Genomic DNA, 21,936 nt, shown 5'->3' on the forward strand with positions numbered 1-21,936 from the left:
GTCTCAGGGTTGTGTCTGCTGCTCTTATGAAACTTGTTTAAAAAAAACTAAAATCAATGCTTTGTTTAAAACTTTGGTCAATTTGCTGAGTGGTTTGTTTGGCTGGACTGGAGCCTCTTGCAGGCTGATTGTGGCACACAAGCCTCATGCTTGACATCCCTGCTATAAGGCATCTTCCTCCCACTTGCTGATTTAACTTCCCTACTGTTCCTTTCTCTTGTTGGTTATTCTATATTAAAAGCAATTAACCACAAAACGTTTGTGGAAGAATTGGTGCTGTGCATTCGTTATTGTAATTTGAAGCACAACAGTGAGCAGATTTGAGCTTTCTGACAGGAGATGCGTGTTCTGCACACCTGGATCCAATACAAACATTAATGAATGAAGCCAAACTTTCATCCATCAAAGCCAAATCTAAACAAAGAAGTAATTTATAGTTGAGGCCGACATCGATTTAGATGTCAGGAAGTGGGATGAAGAAAGGCAGATTTCTAAATGTAACTAGTATGACACGCACCACAAAAACTGGAGGACAAACCACCTCTTGGCCGCTCTCCGTTGTTCAGTTTCAGAACGTCCAGAAGTGTTTGGTTTAATAATCCCAGGTGCTCACCTCTCCGCCTGCAGCCAGACGTTCATCTCTGCAGGATGCAACCACATCACAGGACATCCAGGACATTTTAGTAATGAAAGTGTCTTAAACCCGACCACAGTACGCACGCACGCACACACACACACACACACACACACACACACACACACACACACACACACACACACACACACACACACACACACACACACACACACACACACACACACACACACACACACACACACACACACAAATAACCACGCAAAGCAGTCAATCTGATGGCGGCGCTTTCCATTTTAATTAATGAACATAATTAAATATTAATGTAAAGAAAAATGAGCGAGAACTAGAAATATCTTTAATCCACAGAGGCGTTTGGATTCAACACCCTCCCACTTCCAACCTCATTTCTTTTCCGGTCCATTGCTCTTTTTCCTTCCTTCAGACGAGCCAAGCTGGTTCAGTAAGCTTGGCCATATATAACGGTGTGTACTGCATCATACATCCGCACAGGGACAGGCTTTGGTAGGCTGTGCCACAGTTTATAGCAAATATCTCCTGAAGATCAAGGCCATGGACTTAAAACTCCTCCACTTTATTTACATCGTGTGAGATGAAATCAAAAACCAGAATCCAACATTTCTTTCTTTCTCTGTAAAGCTAATAAAAACTCTCATCAAAGGGTTAGAATAAATGAAGGTAAAATAACAAAAGGTTTTTTTTATCTGTTAAAAGTGGTGCTGGAATAGGATGGAATGTGTAGAAAAATAAGGTTCAAGTTAAAAAAAAAACAACTGTTATCGAGAGACTTCAATAGATAAGCATGCTCTTATCTGTGACAGCTCCACTCTGCACACAAAAGAAGCAACGGAAAGGCAGGAATGTGTGCTTTTCATGTCTTCAGTTTGTTCCTCTGAAGAGGGCGGAGATCAGCATCGCTTCCTCTCGTCGGAACAGAATAAGTCACGGTTAAAAAAAAAAATAAATGTCCAACTCCACCTGAAACAGAGGTTGAAACACTTTTAGTTCTGTGACTTCACTACACTCCAATGGTGTGTGAATGTGTGTGTGGATGGGTGAATGTGATGAGCTATGTAAAGCACTTTGCTCTATATGCTCTATAATTGAAGCCCATTTACCATTTTTACATGCAAAAATCACAAGAATTGATGCACCAAGAATAGAAATAGCATGAAATGTCAAATTGATTAACTTCTCCATGACTGTATTTAATATGAGTGATCAACTGCACGGATAGTTTAGTTGGAATAAGGGTAATGTTTTACATCTTTGGAAATTCAGTTTTTCTTATTTTAAAGGGCCTGATTGATAAATCTCCTGCATAAACTGTATGCTCGTGCAAATACTCTTTCAGTTTGCAGACGCTTTGTTAGTGGTTTACTAAAGCCCCGTTTACACAAGAACATTTTCAAGTGAAAAATGAACATTTGTTCCATTTTGGGGTTTGTTTGACAAACTTGCTGGGAGTCACTGAAAACCGAACTTTTCAATAACAGCTCCAAAACTATAACTTTATGAAAACTCTCTGACTCTGTCTCTGTGAAGGAGGATGACAAACGCAGATTAAAAAAATACTCAGACGATGTGTTAACGGGGCAAAATGCAACTTTAGTGAGGTGCTGCTTCTGTGCATTCGCATCATAGCTGTAGTAGATAATTCTTCTGCACACACACAAGTATATGGACAATGACAACAGTGGTGGGCTCTGGCTTGACTCTCTCCATATTCTCAAAAATGCAATCCAGGAGATGACTGGCCACAGAAAATTATTATTATTATATATATATAATTAGGTCTTCAGACAAAAGTGATGAGCCAGCTAAAAATAGACGCAATCACAAACAATGCCAATGTCAAATACACTAAATGAATAATGCGTATTACTTTGCAGACCCTTAATATATCAAGTCCTAAATGCTGATGTTGCATGCATGTAAATCATTTGAGCATTGATCTGCACAGTCCAACAAATAGCCTGATTATTTTGCATCACTTACTGAAGTCACAGGGGTGTCTCTCTCTTGTATAAGGCTGCACTGGTGGGACCCTCAAACTGCAGTTTGATGGCCTGCTTGAGATTAAGATGTGGGTCTGTGGTTGTCATGGTCATCATAACATCCTCTGGCAAGGCACTACAGGGTGGATCGGCGGTAAAATCGTAGCAAACCGGTGACAAAATGTTCTTCTTGGCTACAGAATCCCAAGCCTCCCCTTGATGGGGACTCTGTAGCCTGTATGGGTATCCCAGAGGGGGGCTCTCTCTGTTTTTACCACCAATAGGACAGTCTTTCCCTGGTGTTATCCCGAGAGAAGCCATGACTGAATGCCATTTTCCACCAGTGTGAGCGGTCACATCTGCTTTCATTAGGTTGGAGCTCAATCTACTATGCTTGTCATGATAATCAAGTCCGGATGACAAACCTTTCTGAGGCAGCTGGTGATTATGCACCATGGCAGTGACTTTACAGACCGAAGGAGGGCTGCCTTTGTGAGGTCTCTGGCTGCTTCCATGGAGGCTGCCCACACCCGAGCTCCCAGGTGGAGGAAGGGTGGAGGGACGGCTACGACTGCGTGGCAGTGAATGCTGCTGGATCTGCTGAATGAAGCTGAGGCTGTCGGCTGGCACCGTCTGCACCGTGGCCAGGGAGTGGCAAGTGGATGAGGTTTGGGAGCTCTGCATGGAGTGGAATCGCTCCGCAGTGGAGCTGGGAGAGGATACCGACGAGGAGGAGGTAGCAGCTATTGCTTCGCCTCCATTACTCCCAGAAATGCCCGAGTAGAAGATCTTAGGTCTTGCAGGAGATACAGTACTAGAGTTAGGCAAAGGACCAAGGTATGGCTTGGCTCCATAACTTTCCAGGAGCCTGACGATATTAAAGTGTCCATGTTTCCCAGCCACCTTCACAGGACTGCGGCCATATTTGTCCATGTGATCAGGATTAGCGCCTCTTTCTAGAAGCATTGTAACGATGTTAGTATGTCCCTCTTGGGCTGCGATGCTCAGGGCTGTTGCCCCCTGATTGCAAGCAAGGTGTATGTTAACACCATTTGCTTCTAAGAGACGACGTCCTACTTTTACATGTCCTGTCCACGCCACTGAATGCATTGGCGGCCTCCCCTCTGAATCTTGTGCATTTGGGTTTGCCCCGTGTTGTAAAAGTAGCTCCACAATCTCAACACATCCCTGCCAGGAAACTACATGAAGTGCGGTGCGTCCTTCAGAGTCTCGGGACTCCAAGGGCACACCCCCTTTCTCTATGAGGAGGGTAGCCATGTCAAGGCGACCCTCTAATACCAAAAGGTAGAGCAGAGGTCGTCCCTCTGCATCTCGGACGTCAGTGTCAGCTCCTCGCTTCATGAGCAGCTCTGCAACATCAGCATGGCCCTCCAGGAGGGCGGCACTCAGTGCGGAGTGCCCGTCGTACGCCCTGTGGTCGATGGGAGAACGCCTGTCTAATAACAACCGAACAGTGCTCCAGTGACCTTCTTGGGCAGCCAGTATGAGAGGTGTGCGTCCTTCGATGTCCATCTCCCCAACGCGGGCCATGCTGCCACGTTCTGTCAAGGCAGCACAAACAGCCCGGTGGCCTTCACAGGCAGCAGCGTGGAGAGGAGTCCAGCCCAGGTCATCCTTGTGGTTCTCATCCAGGCCTCGATCCAGCAAGGCTCGGACCACCTCCACGCTGCCTCGTGCTGCTGCCAGGCAGAGCGCTGTCCTGCCTTCGCAGTCAATGGCATCCACAGCTGCTCCCCAGAAAAGCAGCCGTGACACAGTCCTCATGTGACCCATTGCTGCAGCTGCCAGCAGGGGGGTAACAGCAGCTGCAGCGGGGACGCTGCCGTCAGGCCCAGCAGTTTCATCTACATCAGCACCAGCTTCTAACAAAAGCTCCACTACTTCTTCGTGGCCCTCGTAAGCTGCCAGTAGCAGTGGTGTCATTCCATCGTGATCTCTGTGGCCTGGATCTGCTCCACGCTCCAGCAACAGACTTGCAACCTCGCCAAAGCCTTTGACACCTTCAGCAGTAGGAACACAGAGGGCTGCAACAGACAGAGCTGTGCGTCCATCTCCATCAGCCAAGTCCACGTCTGCATTGTGGTCCAGTAAGATCTCCACAGCCTCGTGATGGCCCATATAAGCAGCAGCAATAAGCGGTGTGCGGCCTTTGCTATCAGCTTTGTCGACCTGTGCCCCATAGCCCAGCAAGGTTTGGGCAATTTCCTCATGACCCCCCCATGCTGCAGCTCGGAGAGCAGTCCGACCATCACTGTCACATCCATCTACATCAGCTCCTGCGTCCAGCAGCTGGCGGACAGCCTCATTGTGTCCTCCCCAAGCTGCTGAGCGCAATGCCGTCCAACCTTCAATGTCAACATGCTCCATCATCTGTATGGCAGTCTCCAAGGCTTGGCTCTTGGACCACTCTAAGAGCACAGACAAGACTTCCACGTGACCCTGCCTGGCAGCTAAAGTCAGCGGTGTTTGGCCCTGATGGTCACTGATCAGTGGATCAGATCCACGTGAAAGAAGAAGTTTTGCTACATTGGAAGAACCGTCGTGAGCTGCACGAGCAAGCAGAGTCTGTCCATCTGCAGATCCCGGCTGGTTCACAGGTACTCCACTGTCCAGCAGCTTCTTCACAGCCAGTGTCTTTTCAAATGCCTGGTGTGATTTAGTTCCTTCTCTGCCTAAACGATGCAATCCAATACTTGTATCTCCATCCAGAAAACAGTCAGTAGAGACAAGGCCACTTCTTAGTAGCAGCTGAGGGACATCTTCACTTACTGGGGCAGGAAGCTGAGTTAAGGATGTGGTGACAGCTTCACTGCAGCTGTGAGTCAGAGCAGGAGCACCTGTCCAAAGCAGCCACAGTGCTAATAATGAAGGTTTATCTTTATGGTGACCTGAGCAAATCAAGTGTGTCGCCAGCTGGAAAGTGTCCTCGATGTCCAGTTGGGGTCCCTGTAGCGTTAGAGCCATGGCGAGCATGCTGTGGCCGTCGATTCGGCTGCACAGGTACTTCTGTGTACAGTACTTAACGTCAGTCAGCCACTCTGTGAAGCTGGCATGAAAAAGTAATTTGGTACCTCCAGGACCATCAATCAGGAGAGGGGCCAGGGTGCGCAGTTTGTTCTGGAAATCCTGAAAGTTGAGCAAAGTGTCCTGAGTCCAGACAGCTGTGAACAGCTGTTGGGTTGTGAGGGGCCTTGGTGCTGCCAGGAGGACATTGAGAAGAGGTCTGACGTAGGTGAAAAGTCCCCGGGGGAACAATCTCTGGCACATCCACAGGTAGAGGCCATTGAGAGTACCAGGGATGTCTCGGATCTCGCGCAGACCCACCAGCGCTGCTGAAACACCGTCCAGCACACGCTCCAGAAAGAGAATGCAGCCGCCACTCTTGATGTGCAGCAGGTTGAGCATGTCCGCCGTGTCGGGGGTGAGCTGACGTCGAAGCGCCGCTTCTTCATCCAGTCGACAGAGGATGTACTGCTGCACGTCACGGACCGCCGGGGGCTTCCGCAGATCATCCAGACACAGTTTACGAAAACCTACAACACAGAGAACAGTTCACAGCTTTAGATTGGGCCTGATTCATCTTAAACTATATTTTGGTCCTGAACTCTTCTTCACTATTTGCATCCTTACACAACAATGCATCAGAGGTATTTGAGGGCCCAGTTTACACAATGTTTTCATGTGAAAATGAAAAAGTTTCGTTTTGGGTGTCCGTTAGCTGTTTAAAAACACAAGTAGATGGACAATAACAATGTTTGCCTCTCCAGTGTCATGTGTCCCAGTCAATATTCTCCTAGGTCTTGGTAGTTTTGTGGTTGAGAGGCGCCCATAGGAGCAATGGCCGTGTTCACCATCATTAATGTTAATAGTATTTTATTCTCTGTGTGCATTCGTGTGTGTTTTCATTACAAAAGCAACCAACAGCGCCAACTCATGGCCTGGCAGGCGAACTACATCGTTTTCAGTGTTGCTGCCATTTACAAAACGTACCTCAAGTCAAAACTCAAAAATGACGTGTTTTCACCTGAAATGTCGTTTAATGATTCCTAAACATAAACAAACCTCAAATTGATTTAAGTTAGATAAATTATTCACAATTCAGCTGGGATTGGACGGGCTGTGGAATCCTGAGCCAAACACTAGTGTACATCCCCACTTACATTAACATAACCTTCAAATTTAACTTATATGGTTTAAAAAGTAAACCTTAAATCTTAATGTTGAATATAATCATGTGCTAGTTTTGCAAATCATGCTACATTTCTCAGATTTAAGTTTTTCCTGTCACCTGCATCAGGACTTAAAAGAAGCTGTAGCAGCTATTATGTTTAATTTATACATAATATTATCGAGAAAACCTTTGAATTTATTGTTATTGTTCAGCAATGAGAGTTGGTTTGAGTGCTGCTGAAAGAAGCAATTTCCTGTGCAAGATCAATAATGTGCTCCCCTCCATTATTCCGTTATTATTAAGTGTTTTATTATGGTTTTCTTTGATGTTTGTGATTCTAATCTCGATAACAGCATGCCTCTGAAGTGCCTGACGCCCCCTCACACCCTCAGAAATAAACGATCTATCGATCGACCATTTCAAGCAGTGGAGCATTTTCTTTTTCCATAGTTCCAGAAGAACTCTGATGCCATTTCTGATCAATTAACTGGATTAAATATATTATTTTTAATATTTAGATTGCTTATTCATGCTTTTTTTCTCTACATGCATCACAAGAAAGTGGCGCTCATTAATGAAGGAAGAAACCATGAAGTGGGCTTCATTGGAAAATGGGACACATGATGTTATCGACAGACTCTTCCAATGAGCAGCAACTTAAAAATAGCCGTTTGTTGCAGTGAATGCCCTTCCTGACACCACAGACAACATGTATGTATGTATGTATGTATGTATGCCTGATGTAAGTTACATAACAGATCAAGTGAAAATGCATTGTTTTAAATCCTTGACAAGGAACTGGTTGAAGAGCAACCCCCAGCGCCAAGACAATGGCTGGACATTGCTGAGGAAATATAGAGCAAGGGAAAATTTACTTTTCACCTGTGAGTTAGGGAAGGAGATTTTCAACAAACACGGCAGAAATTTACTGTATTTAAGGTCAAATCCCAGTTTCAACGGATGTAAAAAAAAAAAAAAAAAGTATATGTTGTTGGTTTTGTAATTTACTTAAAAATTATAAAATAACAAAAAACAAACAAACATAAAAGTCTGTTTCCACAACAAACATTTGAAAACAATTCCAGGGAAGTGATGGAAATGCTGAAAATTATGTAATTAGCATGTTGGGCCACCAGTGGGGGCTGTTGTTGTTGTTTTTTTCTTTTTAATGGAACCACACAGACATGTGAGAACACGAACATTCTAGTGGACAGACCACCAAGTTGCATTGTTATTATGGTGACTTTCAAAATAAAAGTACCAAGTCCCAGGAGAATATGGACTGGGAGTCAGTGTAAACACTCTGGAGGTCGCCAGAGTTCTTCTTGTCCATCTTTTGAGCATGTGTAGAAGAGCTATTAACTATGGCCGTGGTGCACTAGCGCAGTAGCGGCGTTCCCGCCATCGACATGAACATGGAGGTCAACCGTTTTCAAAAACTTACACCTTGAGAGCCTATTCAAAAAGTTTGGTATTTAGTGGCTCTGAACACCATTGTCATGAAAGGTGACACTCAAAATGCAACCAAAGTTTTTCATTTTGACTGGAAAACCTCATGTGAGCGGGACCGAATATAATCGTAGAGAACGTCTGAGGACCTGAGAACATCTTGCACACGGCCTTGTGGCGGCGGACGGAGCAGACCAGCAGCAGCCAGCCCGGCAGCAGGTGTTGATTGGCAGCGAGGAGCTCCGCGATGGAGCCGTGTCCTCTGCCTCCTTCACCGAGCCCATAGTCCACATCCAGAGAGTCCACCACCACCATGAGAGTCTGGGCAGGGGGAGGCAGGTCCAACAGGGGCCCCAACACGGCTCTGAGGAGACATACAGTCAACACTTTTTTTTTTTTTTTTACATTCCAGGAATGAGGAACAATACGCTAACATCACTTTCCCAGTTGCTTCTGTTTTTTGCTAATCTGTCTGATTAAGATCAAAATTCACAAAATGACAGAAACATCTAAATTATTTGCTCAACCTGTACAAGATAAGATTTAATTTTCTGAAGCCAACAAACAACCAACGCAACACGCCTCTATGATTTTCAAATGTTCACACCAGCTGGCACTATTGTCTCTCCAGCTCTCACCGCTGAAGATAAAGGCATGATTGCAGTACTAAAACAGCAAAAGACCTGCAGTCCCCACTGTAATTAGGCACCAGGACACATTGTAAACCAGTAAAACTTGGCACAAACCGCCTGAGTCACAGAGGAGCCGTACTTTGAAAGAGCAACGTCAGCTCCCACACCCTGCTGCGATCTAATGGTGACTCAGGTTAATGGGGCTTTTAAAAAGCCCCGCTCAAGCCCTCCAGACACACACACACACACACACACACACACACACACACACACGTCTAACACAACTTGCGAGGCACACTCACTGACACCAATATGATCAAGCGTCATCTCACGAAACCATTTTGACCAAAACCACGTCTTTAAACATAATGACTGCATATAAAACACTGCGGGGTCTCACTTTCTGTTCCACGAGGAAGACTGGAGCCTGGGCACTGGAGGTCAACTCATACCGACCACACACAGACACAACGACATGCGCAAACATCGTGTGTATTAAGCTTGTGTTTGTTATCATCTGGCAACGATGCATTGAGTATTGCTGGATGGACAGATGGGTGGATGGATAGTTGCTGCATTTCAGAAGAGGAGATTCGGTTTGGTCTTGAAAGCATCTGAGGGCCCGTCCACACCAGGAACCTGGTTCACCTACACCAGATGTTTCTGGCCCGTCATCCACACCAGGAACCTGGTTCACCTACACCAGATGTTTCTGGCCTGTCGTCCACACCAGGAACCTGGTTCACCTACACCAGATGTTTCTGGCCTGTCGTCCACACCAGGAACCTGGTTCACCTACACCAGATGTTTCTGGCCTGTTGTCCACACCAGGAACCTGGTTCACCTACACCAGATGTTTCTGGCCCATCATCCACACCAGGAGCCTGGTTCACCTCAACCAGATGTTTCTGGCCTGTCGTCCACACCAGGAACCTGGTTCACCTCAACCAGATGTTTCTGGCCTGTCGTCCACACCAGGAACCTGGTTCACCTAAACCAGATGTTTCTGGCCTGTCATCCACACCAGGAACCTGGTTCACCTACACCAGATGTTTCTGGCCCATCATCCACACCAGGAGCCTGGTTCACCTCAACCAGATGTTTCTGGCCTGTCGTCCACACCAGGAACCTGGTTCACCTACACCAGATGTTTCTGGCCCATCATCCACACCAGGAGCCTGGTTCACCTCAACCAGATGTTTCTGGCCTGTCGTCCACACCAGGAACCTGGTTCACCTCAACCAGATGTTTCTGGCCTGTCGTCCACACCAGGAACCTGGTTCACCTAAACCAGATGTTTCTGGCCTGTCATCCACACCAGGAACCTGGTTCACCTACACCAGATGTTTCTGGCCCATCATCCACACCAGGAACCTGGTTCACCTCAACCAGATGTTTCTGGCCTGTCGTCCACACCAGGAACCTGGTTCACCTAAACCAGATGTTTCTGGCCTGTCATCCACACCAGGAACCTGGTTCACCTAAACCAGATGTTTCTGGCCCGTCATCCACACCAGGAACCTGGTTCACCTAAACCAGATGTTTCTGGCCTGTCGTCCACACCAGGAACCTGGTTCACCTAAACCAGATGTTTCTGGCCCGTCATCCACGCCAGGAACCTGGTTCACCTCAACCAGATGTTTCTGGCCTGTCGTCCACACCAGGAACCTGGTTCACCTACACCAGATGTTTCTGGCCCATCATCCACACCAGGAACCTGGTTCACCTCAACCAGATGTTTCTGGCCTGTCGTCCACACCAGGAACCTGGTTCACCTAAACCAGATGTTTCTGGCCTGTCATCCACACCAGGAACCTGGTTCACCTCAACCAGATGTTTCTGGCCTGTCATCCACACCAGGAACCTGGTTCACCTCAACCAGATGTTTCTGGCCTGTCGCCCACACCAGGAACCTGGTTCACCTCAACCAGATGTTTCTGGCCTGTCATCCACATCAGGAACCTGGTTCACCTACACCAGATGTTTCTGGCCTGTCGTCCACACCAGGAACCTGGTTCACCTCAACCAGATGTTTCTGGCCTGTCGTCCACACCAGGAACCTGGTTCACCTACACCAGATGTTTCTGGCCTGTCGTCCACACCAGGAACCTGGTTCACCTAAACCAGATGTTTCTGGCCTGTCGTCCACACCAGGAACCTGGTTCACCTAAACCAGATGTTTCTGGCCTGTCATCCACACCAGGAACCTGGTTCACCTCAACCAGATGTTTCTGGCCTGTCGTCCACACCAGGAACCTGGTTCACCTACACCAGATGTTTCTGGCCTGTCGTCCACACCAGGAACCTGGTTCACCTAAACCAGATGTTTCTGGCCTGTCGTCCACACCAGGAACCTGGTTCACCTAAACCAGATGTTTCTGGCCTGTCATCCACACCAGGAACCTGGTTCACCTCAACCAGATGTTTCTGGCCTGTCGTCCACACCAGGAACCTGGTTCACCTACACCAGATGTTTCTGGCCTGTCGTCCACATGAGGCGGATTAAGAAGCGTGAAAACAGTGTTTTTTTTAACACGGGTCCCAGAGTGGGGAAATTCTAAAACCCCGGCTCGTGCCGTTCAACCCCCCGGGGTGTGGACGGCAAAGACGATCATCTGTGGGAAAAAGATGAGGTAATTGCCCCCCTCTTCCCCCCACCGTGGTCCGTGATGTCATCAAATAACCACAACATTCAGAGACTACAAGCTACTGACGCTAGCAGTAGGAGGAGCAGAGCCATAGACCTATAGAACTAGTTATATACAGGTTTATGAGCAGGAGTCTACTTCTAAAGTTCTATGTGCTCTGTCTTCTTCTGTGTTTTTGGTGTTTGGTGAGTCACAGCACCCCTAAAGGGCTGGTATGTGTACTACATGCCCTGGAGCCTCGTGTTGAGCCGTGATCATAGTGACGTGTGGACGGAATAGTTTTGGAGAAGGGTGGGGAGAAAAAAGGTTGGTTTTTTTGTCGTGTGGATGTGGCCTGAGAGTCGTCTTTTTAAAGGTGACAAACAATAAATAACCTGAGACACTAGCCTGCAATAAATGGGTCCAACTGGCCATCAAACTGCTAAAACTGGAGGAAATACTAGTAAAATAATAATTTCTCTTCTTTCTCTCTTTCCCGAGTTCTCCTGTATACTGTGTGTGTGTGTGTGTGTGTGTGTGTGTGTGTGTGTGTGTGTGTGTGTGTGTGTGTGTGTGTGTGTGTGTGTGTGTGTGTGTGTGTGTGTGTGTGTGTGTGTGTGTGTGTGTGTGTGTGTGTGTGTGTGTGTGTGTGTGTGTGTGTGTGTGTGTGTGTGTGTGCTGGTATTACTATTAAGGCCTATGTTTAAGGAAGGTCATCTTTAGTCATCAAACAGGTTTTTTTTCCCAACCGATTGTAAAGATAATCTGCGGACATTAAAACAAAAAAAGACAAATGTTTCTTAAATCTTGTGAAAAAAACCTAAAAGAAGCATTTCCAATGGTATAGAAGAAAAAAACCCAAAGTGTTCATAAAATACTGAGGAGGTCTCAGGGAGCTGTGAACAAAACTGCCTTCCAAGTGTTGCTGCAAATATCAGTTTATTCTGGTTCAGGCTTCAGAAATTAATCCAACAAAAGCTAAATAAGCAACTAAAAGAAATAAGGTCACAAAGCAGAGTTAGAAGTAGAAGTACACATAAATGTGATAAAAAACACTTTTTTGGTATGTAATGTAGCATTTCAACTTCTTGTATGAGTTCCTTTAAATCCAGAAGTAAAAGCTAATGTTACGTATGAACCTTTGAGTATCCAGAAACCTCATGCATGCAAAGGAAGAACATGCAAACGTATCAAACAGTGTAAAAGTTTATAGCTTATTGTTCTCTGCAGTCATGTGTTTATAGGTTGATCACAAAAATGACAACCTCACTAGTGGCCTCCACGAGTGGCCAAGCATTAAAACTACATTGTTTTTAGTGTTTGGGATGTTGTCGCAGAAATGGACATCGTTTTCAAAACGTTGTCTTGTTAAACTGAGACTTTCCTGAAAGGAAAATGCAAGAATGTTTTTACTTGAGACGTCTTGTAAGCAGGGCCGAAACTACTGTTATGGTCTGGATATAGCGGCTAATTATTCACAGTTACACCCATAATAACTCAACTTGGATCATAGTTTTGAACCATGAACTAAATAGTTTTCTGAATTGAAATGACAGGCTTGATATATTTTAGAGGAATGTTTATTTATAAGGCAGAAACAGGGAGTTTTGACTTTCACACATGATTGAGTGTGTGGATATGAGTTCAACGTGGAAACAGAACTGTTTGTTTATAAAGGTTGTAGAGGTTTGTCGTTCTACGTTTACGTTGTCCAAGATGTATGTTTTTTTTACTTTGTGTGATTTTTTAATGTCAGTCTTATCATATCATCTATCATTATAACATATCTATCTATCCAGGGGTGACTGGTCATTAGGGGCAGGTGGGGCTGAGCGCCACCTGGTGTCATCAGGAAGAACTGCATGTAAAATATGTTATTAATTCATCAAGATTATCTGTAGTAATTTCTTGTCTGTGAATAAAACTTCCTCTTATATAGTAAATAATTACAGTGTGAGGACAGAACTCCCTGGTTATTGGTCTCCTCTTGCTGCTTCAGGTTGTTTCCTCCTGATCCACACTGATGGTTCAATGAGTGGAGCTAGCTCCCGCTGACCCCGCCAGCTCCCGCTCACCCCCGCTAGCTCCCGCTCACCCCGCCAGCTCCCGCTCACCCCCGCTAGCTCCCGCTCACCCCGCCAGCTCCCGCTCACCCCACCAGCTCCCGCTAACTCCCGCTCACCCCGCTAGCTCCCGCTAACTCCCGCTCACCCCGCCAGCTCCCGCTAACTCCCGCTCACCCCGCTAGCTCCCGCTAGCCCCTCTCTCATCATGCAGTGTGTATTGCAGCAGTAAAGTGTTCATGCTCAGACTGTGGCTCCAGTCATTCAGATCACGTGACTCCGATGCCTCGTGGGGCTTGAAGCCTGAAGCCCCGCCCACTAACAACATCATTAGAAGCTGAGAGCTGACTGGCTGGAGATGATTGAGGCGGAGCTTCACAGAACCAGAGCAGTCGTCACAAACACCAGCTTGTTAGCAGCTAAACAAACAGTTATGAATCAAAATGAATTAGGTCGATTACTTACGAGTACAAGTTTCAAACTTATTTTCGCTGAGAAAGTGAAGGTTGAATTGACTGAAGCAGTGATGAAGACTTCTTAAGATTCTCACTAATTAGTAGTTTTACTGGTGGTCAAGTAGAAGAACTTTAGTCTTTGGAACTGCAGGACCTGGTTCCATTCATGTCAATGACTTTTTTTTTTCCAATTGCATATTTTTATTTATTTTTTGATCAGCTATCTCCAAGGCTCAACATCTTTATGGGATCAGCGCCTTTATGATTGTTATAACGTTGTGGCTAAAAGGTGGTGCAGCCACTTTACTTTGGAATTCAGTGCTGTTACTAAACCTGGAATAAAATCTTGCCTCCAAGTGTTTACGTCGAGGAACGCCACTGTAAATATATAATGAAAGATCTATTGGAAAGAGTGAAACTCAAAAAATCAAAGATACTTAAAAACTTAGTTAACACAAACCTCAGAATACACTAATATTCAAACTGAGTGTCTTCAAAAGAAATTCCTGATCCTCAGAATAACAAAATAGCATAAAAAAAAATAGTTTTTTTTAATGAGAAAATTGATATTTTGTTTATATTGCTATTAAGCTTTGATAATTATAATCTATAAGTGATCATGGAGAATTATTTGTGCAGTGGATAAATGTTTGATCCTTTCATTGTACCTCTGAATCTCATCCAGGTTAAAACAATTGTGACTCCATCATTACTTGACAACTGTCATTCAGCACAGAAAAGAAGTTCACACATGCAGGTAATCGGTTGTGAAACTTCAACATCAAAGATATGAGTCATCTTTAATGATCCCACCTTGGCAAATGATGCAGCTACGAGCTCGCCACGCCTCCTGAGACGGAAGCACATCAAGCGCTCGCTCCCACAGCTAATCTGAACACAAACACAGTCATCATAAACTAATCAGCAGACAGTTAGATAGACAGCAGTGAGTCAGCGCAGTGCATCCGGTGCAGGAGCGTCTCCAAACCCCCTTCGTTTTAGTGCATCGGAGTCTGAAACCGTCTCAGTTGAATTATCTTTTAAAAAGCCCAAACTAGTTGAAGTGCCTTTCAACAATGTGCCGTTTTTACCGATGCCTCTCTGTTGAAGACGCAGTGAAACGTTCCCAAAACAGATCCTCATTTGTCACAAAACTAAAGAAAGATTCGACTTCACTCTGTGCTTCATTTGGCAAATCTGAAGAAAGGTGCGAAAGGTCCTGGAGCTGGATCGGACCCTCTGGCAGCACCACGTGTTTTACACTGCTGTTGTGAATGCTTTTACTTCAAATGTGAGCAGACGCCTCGTCATCGTCTGTTTTAAATCTGTTTCCATGGTGGCAGGCGGCCATCACCGTACAGTGCCGATGTTTGTTTCATGTTAGAGATTCCCTGGTGTTCCTTCATGTGCTGCTTTTAGCTGCTAGTTTTAGGCCATTTTCATGTTACAAGTGCAAACATGTTTTAAAAACAATGTCCGTTTACACAGAAACAGTAGAAACACTGAAAACTATGGCGTTAGCATGTTAGCACTCACGAGTGCTGTTGGCTGTTTTTCTAATGAAACCACACACACACACACACACACACACACACACACACACACACACACACACACACACACACACACACACACACAGAACACAACACGCTATAAACATAAGCATTTTTGTCAGTTGTTACTTTAGTTGCTCCCGCTATTTTCAACATTTGTGAACACCTTGATCTTTATTTATCTTTTAATTTTTTTTCCTTTTTGTCATTGTGGCTGGTTTCCCCTTCCCTCCTATGTTTGTAATCATTTCGAGCTATTTTAGCTGTTTTTAGTTACTAAAAAAAGCTTGTTTTTGTATTTTCCATTGCAATGTCACAGTTTGACACCGATCATCACAGGACAATTGTTTGCCTGCTTAATATTCACACAATATATGTCCAAGTCCATTTGAATGATTCCAGACACAATCATCCAGTTTGTTCTGAGGAAGATGTTTTCACATCTGACATCAAAACGTGTGACTCATCTCATCACTCCAGTGACAGGGCGGCTTGAACTTTTCAGAAGGAACTTCAATCCGATGGCCAAGATGCAGCTTTGTTACAAAAGGCTTATCAGACATGTTTTAGAAGGTAACACTCCCTGGACGGATACACCCTCAGAGGAGAGCAGGAAGTGAAATTCACCTTTTATTGTTCTTTGAGCTTTGCCGCTCTGTCCAGATTACACGGCTGTGGACGCGTGTCAGTGGGTGACCTTTGACGCTGCGCTTTAATTGGACCTGTTGAGCGGAAACACGCTGGGAAGGACTCTGCAGTAATTGTACAGTCCAGCACCTTAATCACTTAACATTTGTTCTGACATGCTCATAGACGGTGATGAATGAATAGAGCGCTCCTAAGCCAGCCTCTGCCACCGCTCACACTGTGACCAAAACACGCAGCTTTTATTTCAAACTACACAAAGACAAAGGTTATTTCTTTACTGTAATGATGCTCCTTGGCAAAGTGTCTCATGCTGTTGAGTATTGAGGTTGTGCCCATGAGTAGTTTGCAAAATCTCTGCCAAAGCCAAACAGCTTGTCTGTGCTGTTGACTTTATTTATTTTTGGGGTGGATTGTAAAATTGAAGTATGAAGAAACAAGACATATCGACAGGCCTCAGCGTCACAGAGTCCATCACAGGACAAACACTGACGGCTCGTCCACACCAGGAACCTGGTTCACCTCAACCAGATGTTTCTGGCCTGTCATCCACACCAGGAACCTGGTTCACCTCAACCAGATGTTTCTGGCCTGTCATCCACACCAGGAACCTGGTTCACCTAAACCAGATGTTTCTGGCCTGTCATCCACACCAGGAACCTGGTTCACCTAAACCAGATGTTTCTGGCCTGTCATCCACATCAGGAACCTGGTTCACCTAAACCAGATGTTTCTGGCCTGTCGTCCACACCAGGAACCTGGTTCACCTAAACCAGATGTTTCTGGCCTGTCGTCCACATGAGGCAGTTTAAGAAGCGTGAAAACAGTGTTTTTTTTAACACGGGTCCCAGAGTGGGGAAATTCTAAAACCCCGGCTCGTGCCATTTAACCCCCCCGGGGTGTGGATGGCAAAGACGATCATCTGTGGGAAAAAGATGAGGTAATCGCCCCCCCTCCCCCACTGCGGTCCGTGATGTCATCAAATAACCACAATAATCAAGGAATACAAGTTCCGGTGTAGCTGCAGAAGCTACTGACGCTAGCAGCAGGAGGAGCAGGGCCATACACCTATAGAACTAGAGTTCTATACAAGTTTATGAACAGGAGTCTACGTCTAAAGTTCTATTTGCTCTTTCTTCTGCATTTTTGGTGTGTTTGGTGAGTCACAGTGCCCCTAAAGGCCTGGCATGTGTACTACATGCCCTGAAGCCTCGTGTTGAGCCGTGATCATAGTGACGTGTGGACGGAATTGTTTTTGAGAACCTCGGGGAGAAAAAAGACGGTTTTGGCTCGTGTGGATGTGGCCTGAGAGACCGTCACACATCCTCACATTCACACCTGGAGGCAATCAGGCCTGTTTACCGGAAAGTAAATCTCAGGCCCCGTTTACAAGACAACAATCTGATCCGCTGTGTCTGTTAAGTTTTTATACCGACTCCCAAGGTGGAAAGATTCTTTCACTGTCGCAATTCCCTCCTGTTGAAAATAGTTCCTTCTGCTCATGCGCTAGTAAACAAACATGGCGAACCCGTAGTGGTTTGACTGGTGGTCCGTATTATAGTTTTATCATCCATATCAGTAGTTAAATAGTTGAGACTCTACCTGATAGCATCTGATTCCTCATCAGTCCACTAGGATGTCAGGTTCTCTCCATTTTATAGTGTTCTGTTCTCTGCAAACGTCTGTGTGGTTTCATTACAAAAACAAGCAACAGCGCCCTCCTGTGGCTCGGCAGACTAACTACATCGTTGTCAGTGTGTCTGCTGCTGCAGTGGAAACAGTCCTTTTTTTAACTGATTTGGTGTTGTCATGTTAAACATTGTCATGGAAGCGAGGCCATATGTTGGGATTGCAATGTGGGAACCCTTGTGATTTGTTGAAAATACAATCAAAACATTCAAGTAACTTCAAAATGTCTTTCTGGCGTGTTTAGACGACAACGATTTCATGCTAAAACGGAAAACTGTCATCGCAGTGTCTCCGATCATACTTTCTCCTCTTATGCACTTCTAATTCTAATAAGCCAGTAGAATCATGAAATAGAGCAGACCCACAGGTCAACGAATGATATTTCACTTCCTGCACCAAGTGAAGCTGTGAGCAGATACAAAGATCAGCGAGGAGACAATGGGCTGCTCACTTCAGCGAGCTGCCGGCTGCTTTTAATGCATGCATTCCACCGATGCCCTTTTCACTGCCAACTCAGGCCCATGTTTCATCAGTTTGTCTACGGCTGTTCTCACATGCCGGAGTTTTCGCCCACAGCCACTTTTCCCTGAAAACTGCTCCAAACACAAGCGGCGGCTGGCTGCGAGCCAGTCTGACGGGACTGTGGAATCCGGCTGGGTACTTCACACCAGCGCAGAGCAAACACAGGAGGAGAGTAAAAGAGCTCAGACTCATGGCAGAGTAAACACACCGGTCGAGAGCTTAAAGGTCCCGGAGAGGAGGGTGACCTCGCTGACTGGTGCTGGGACGGTCACAGGAATACTGAAGGCCTTTTTCACCTCTTTGTTCCCTCCCCCCCCCCCTCCTCCTCTCTGAAAGGATGTTGTGTCGTAAATAACAGTGTTGCATTCATTCACACTGGAAGCCCATTGTGTGCACTGTGAATGGGCTGCATTATGAGTGGAGAAATAAATGTAACACCAGGAAGGAGAGCCACTGCCATCTTTTTCCTGTAAGTGTCCAGCCTCCTATATGCTTCTATGAAGGTCACACGGCCTTAATGCTCCACACTCTGACTTCGCTAACAGTCTGAGCAGCAGAGCAACAGAGATGCTTCGAGGCGTTAATGGATCTTTTTGTCATAACAGGAGCAGAGGCTGCTCTTGTGTTTGACATATTTCTCCTCTCACTGTGAAGAGTGTGTATCTTTGTTGTCACAGTTTTTTATCACATGCTCCAGAAAGGCTGAGAGAAATTGGAAAAGGAGGGCAGTGGTGGCCTGAAGGCTAAGGAAGCTTCTAACCAGACGTCCAGGTCACTGCGGTCGGTCCCGGAGTAAGGACACTCAACCCCCCAACTGGTTCGGCTGCCAGGAGGAGCGGCTGGCAAAACACTTGTGCCAAACATGTGGATCACATGATCTGCTGGGGCAAACCCAAAAGCAAGTGATGAAAACATGCTTATCTTCAATGAATACCGATGGGATCATGGGGCCATTCTTTAAAAGAAAGGTTGAAAATCATCAAAAGATAAACTTCTTTTCTTCTTGTTTTGTTGCTGAAAATGATTCTTTTTAAATTTTTAACTAAGAGGCAAACTGTGAAATTGTTTATATTTTAGAGTTGCCTAGTTTGTTTATTGCTTGTTTGGGCAATAAACACAGGTTTATTCTGGGCAGGTCACCAGTACATCGCAGAGCAAACATAGAGGGGTAGACAACAAATAGTAAATGGATTTGACTAATTTAGACCATTTCAAATCCTGGACGTCACAGAAGTGAATCGGAAACTGGATCCTCACGGGTTGGAATGAACCAACAGCCTGGTGCTGCACTGCTGCAGCCTTCTGCTCCCACTTTTTGTTTCGCTAAGGTCAAGTATGGATAAAGTAGGAATTGTTGAATTAAGAGAAGTAGTTGCTGGTCAATAAATAAACTTTGAATTAAATAACACTGCCTGGGACATACCAATGCTGGCAGATGCCACGCAAGATGTTCAACGCCCAGTGGGCGCCATCTCAGGATCAGTGTCTTTCCCAAGACACTTCAACGTCTGCGTCAAGGAGAAGAGGAGGAGGAGGTGAAACTGCCAAACTACAGATGATCTGCTCAACTAACTCAGTCGTAACCGCCAGCACACATCCACGGGCAACTGAACTTTGGCTAAGACCTACTCCCCAAACCAACAGCACCCACTGCTCTTTAACCAACCAGCTTTTTAAGATCAAAGTTAATTGAATCTTTTAAGTACAGCGCTATCACCTCTATGTCATATGTAAACAGCTATATTTCTGAGTTTGTGGTGACAACTGCCGACTGCTGAAACGCAGCGTTTACACAACAAAAAAAAGTTGCAGTGCAGGATTCGACCCGAGCTGTTTGCACTCATGAGATGCTGAGAAACCGCTTTTCCCACAGACACGCCTCACGTGTTCTGCTTCCATCAGCACGGTCCGCTCGATGAATTGTGATCCCACACATAAATCGACTCCAACATGCACACACACGCAGAGCTTCTGGATAAGTTTCAATGTTATTGGCAAATTTGCTCCGCCTGGCATCTGGCAAGAACTGCCGTGAAAGAAAATCCCCTGGAGTCGATACAACGTCCCTTTCAGAGCCATCATGTCAAAACTTGCTATCACATCTGTACTTTGAACAACTTGTGGAGTAAAACAGAAGTAAATCATCACACAAACCTCTTGAAGGTGTCCTCGGGGTCTTTCTGACAGGCGAGGGGCTCCAGACTGGACGACACAGAAGGGCAGCTGAGGCTCTCTTGGTACCCAGGAGAGAGCAGAGGCGAAGCCCTCAGCTGCTCCACCAGGCTCAGGACAAACCTCCAGCGCACCGTGCTCTTCTGGTCCTCCCTCTGGCAGAAGTGAGAGGCCAGGCATCGCCGCGCCAACCTGGCCGCCGTCCCTGCCTTGGAGGTGGGCCACACCACCTCGGTGCACAGGGCCGTCTTCCCGGCGCCGGGGCCGCCCGTCACCAGCAGCCCCGGCGCTTGTCCCGGCGCCGAGCGGGCATCCAGGCAGCGGAGCAGCTTCTCCAGGGCCCATTCCCGGCAAAAGAAGCGCCGGCCCTGGAGCAAGCTGGAGCTGCAGCCGAATCCACTGCTACTCATTTGTCCCTGGGGGTGTGGGGAAGCAGTCAGCGGTCTGAACTCCACATCCCATGCTCCTCCGGGAATTTTACTCCAGCTTGCAGGTTGAGCGGCGGCTGCTTGGTGACAGCTCCGGGTGCTTCCTGCACTGGGTGACAATTATTATCAGTAGGTGTCTTTTCCTCGGAGGTGTTAAGGCGACAATCTGGAGTCAGAGGGAGGTGAAGTCGGCTAGACGTGCATCTCTTCTTTCACTCCATTCATCTTGCTCCTTTTGTTGCTCGGTCTGAAACATCACGATATCCACGCTGCTCCTGGAAAGTGTGGAGCTGCTCTGTCAGAGATCAGAAAGAAGGAGAAATAGTGAGTGGAGCCCGAAACTGAGAGCATTCCTTTCACAGATTTAATGATACTGTATCTCACCCTTCCCCTGCCTTTGTCTCGCCCCTGGATTCCTCTCACAGCTTCAGGCTTTCAGTTTCTGTCCTGCTTTTCCCTCCGAGCATCGATCCCCGTACTGCAGCCTGGGCTTTAAATTCCTCTCTCCTTCCTCACACTCTCAGATCTCCGCCTTCCCTCTGTTCATTCGTCACACCAGCCTCCTCTCTCGCTCTGTTTCTCGGTCTGTCATGCTCTCCGGTTTTTCTAGTTTGTTTTTTTCCCCCGTCTCCACCCTCCCCTGTGCTTCTCGGCATGTCAAGACATGAACTGGAGCAGCCGGCGAGGGGAGGGAGCACTCGTGTGGCTGCAAGTGACTCCACAGCTAACAGGTGGGAGGGGTTACCTGGGGTCAAGGTTCAGACGCCGGGCAACCTCAGACTTTAGCTTCGGGTTATTCGTCCATGCAGGTGAATCATGATGGTTTTGTTTGGTTGAAATTCCTCTTTGGGACATTGTGGTAAATACATTTTGCTCACACATGGCTCTTTTGTTGC

At 46.3% G+C, this 21,936-nt stretch overlaps 1 protein-coding gene across 2 annotated transcripts; it reads right to left on the reverse strand.

Moving 5' to 3' along the window:
• Positions 1-985: 985 nt before the first annotated feature.
• On the reverse strand, positions 986-21,551 carry ankrd50l (ankyrin repeat domain 50-like). 2 transcript variants are annotated; one of them, XM_080498062.1, is made up of 5 exons: positions 21,425-21,551; positions 20,595-21,335; positions 8,404-8,618; positions 2,615-6,167; positions 986-1,594 (listed from the first exon to the last, which is right to left on the reverse strand). In XM_080498062.1, the coding sequence occupies exons 2-4, from the start codon at positions 21,020-21,022 to the stop codon at positions 2,620-2,622; spliced, it is 4,191 nt and encodes a 1,396-aa protein (XP_080354188.1). In that variant the 5' UTR covers positions 21,023-21,335; positions 21,425-21,551; the 3' UTR covers positions 986-1,594; positions 2,615-2,619. The 2 variants fall into 2 exon arrangements, with proteins under 2 accessions (XP_080354188.1, XP_080354189.1); XM_080498063.1 differs by having other exon boundaries at positions 986-1,588; positions 2,611-6,167.
• Positions 21,552-21,936: the final 385 nt, after the last annotated feature.

The sequence above is a fragment of the Blennius ocellaris genome, assembly GCF_963422515.1.
Source record: "Blennius ocellaris genome assembly, chromosome: 6".
Lineage (NCBI taxonomy): Eukaryota > Metazoa > Chordata > Actinopteri > Blenniiformes > Blenniidae > Blennius > Blennius ocellaris.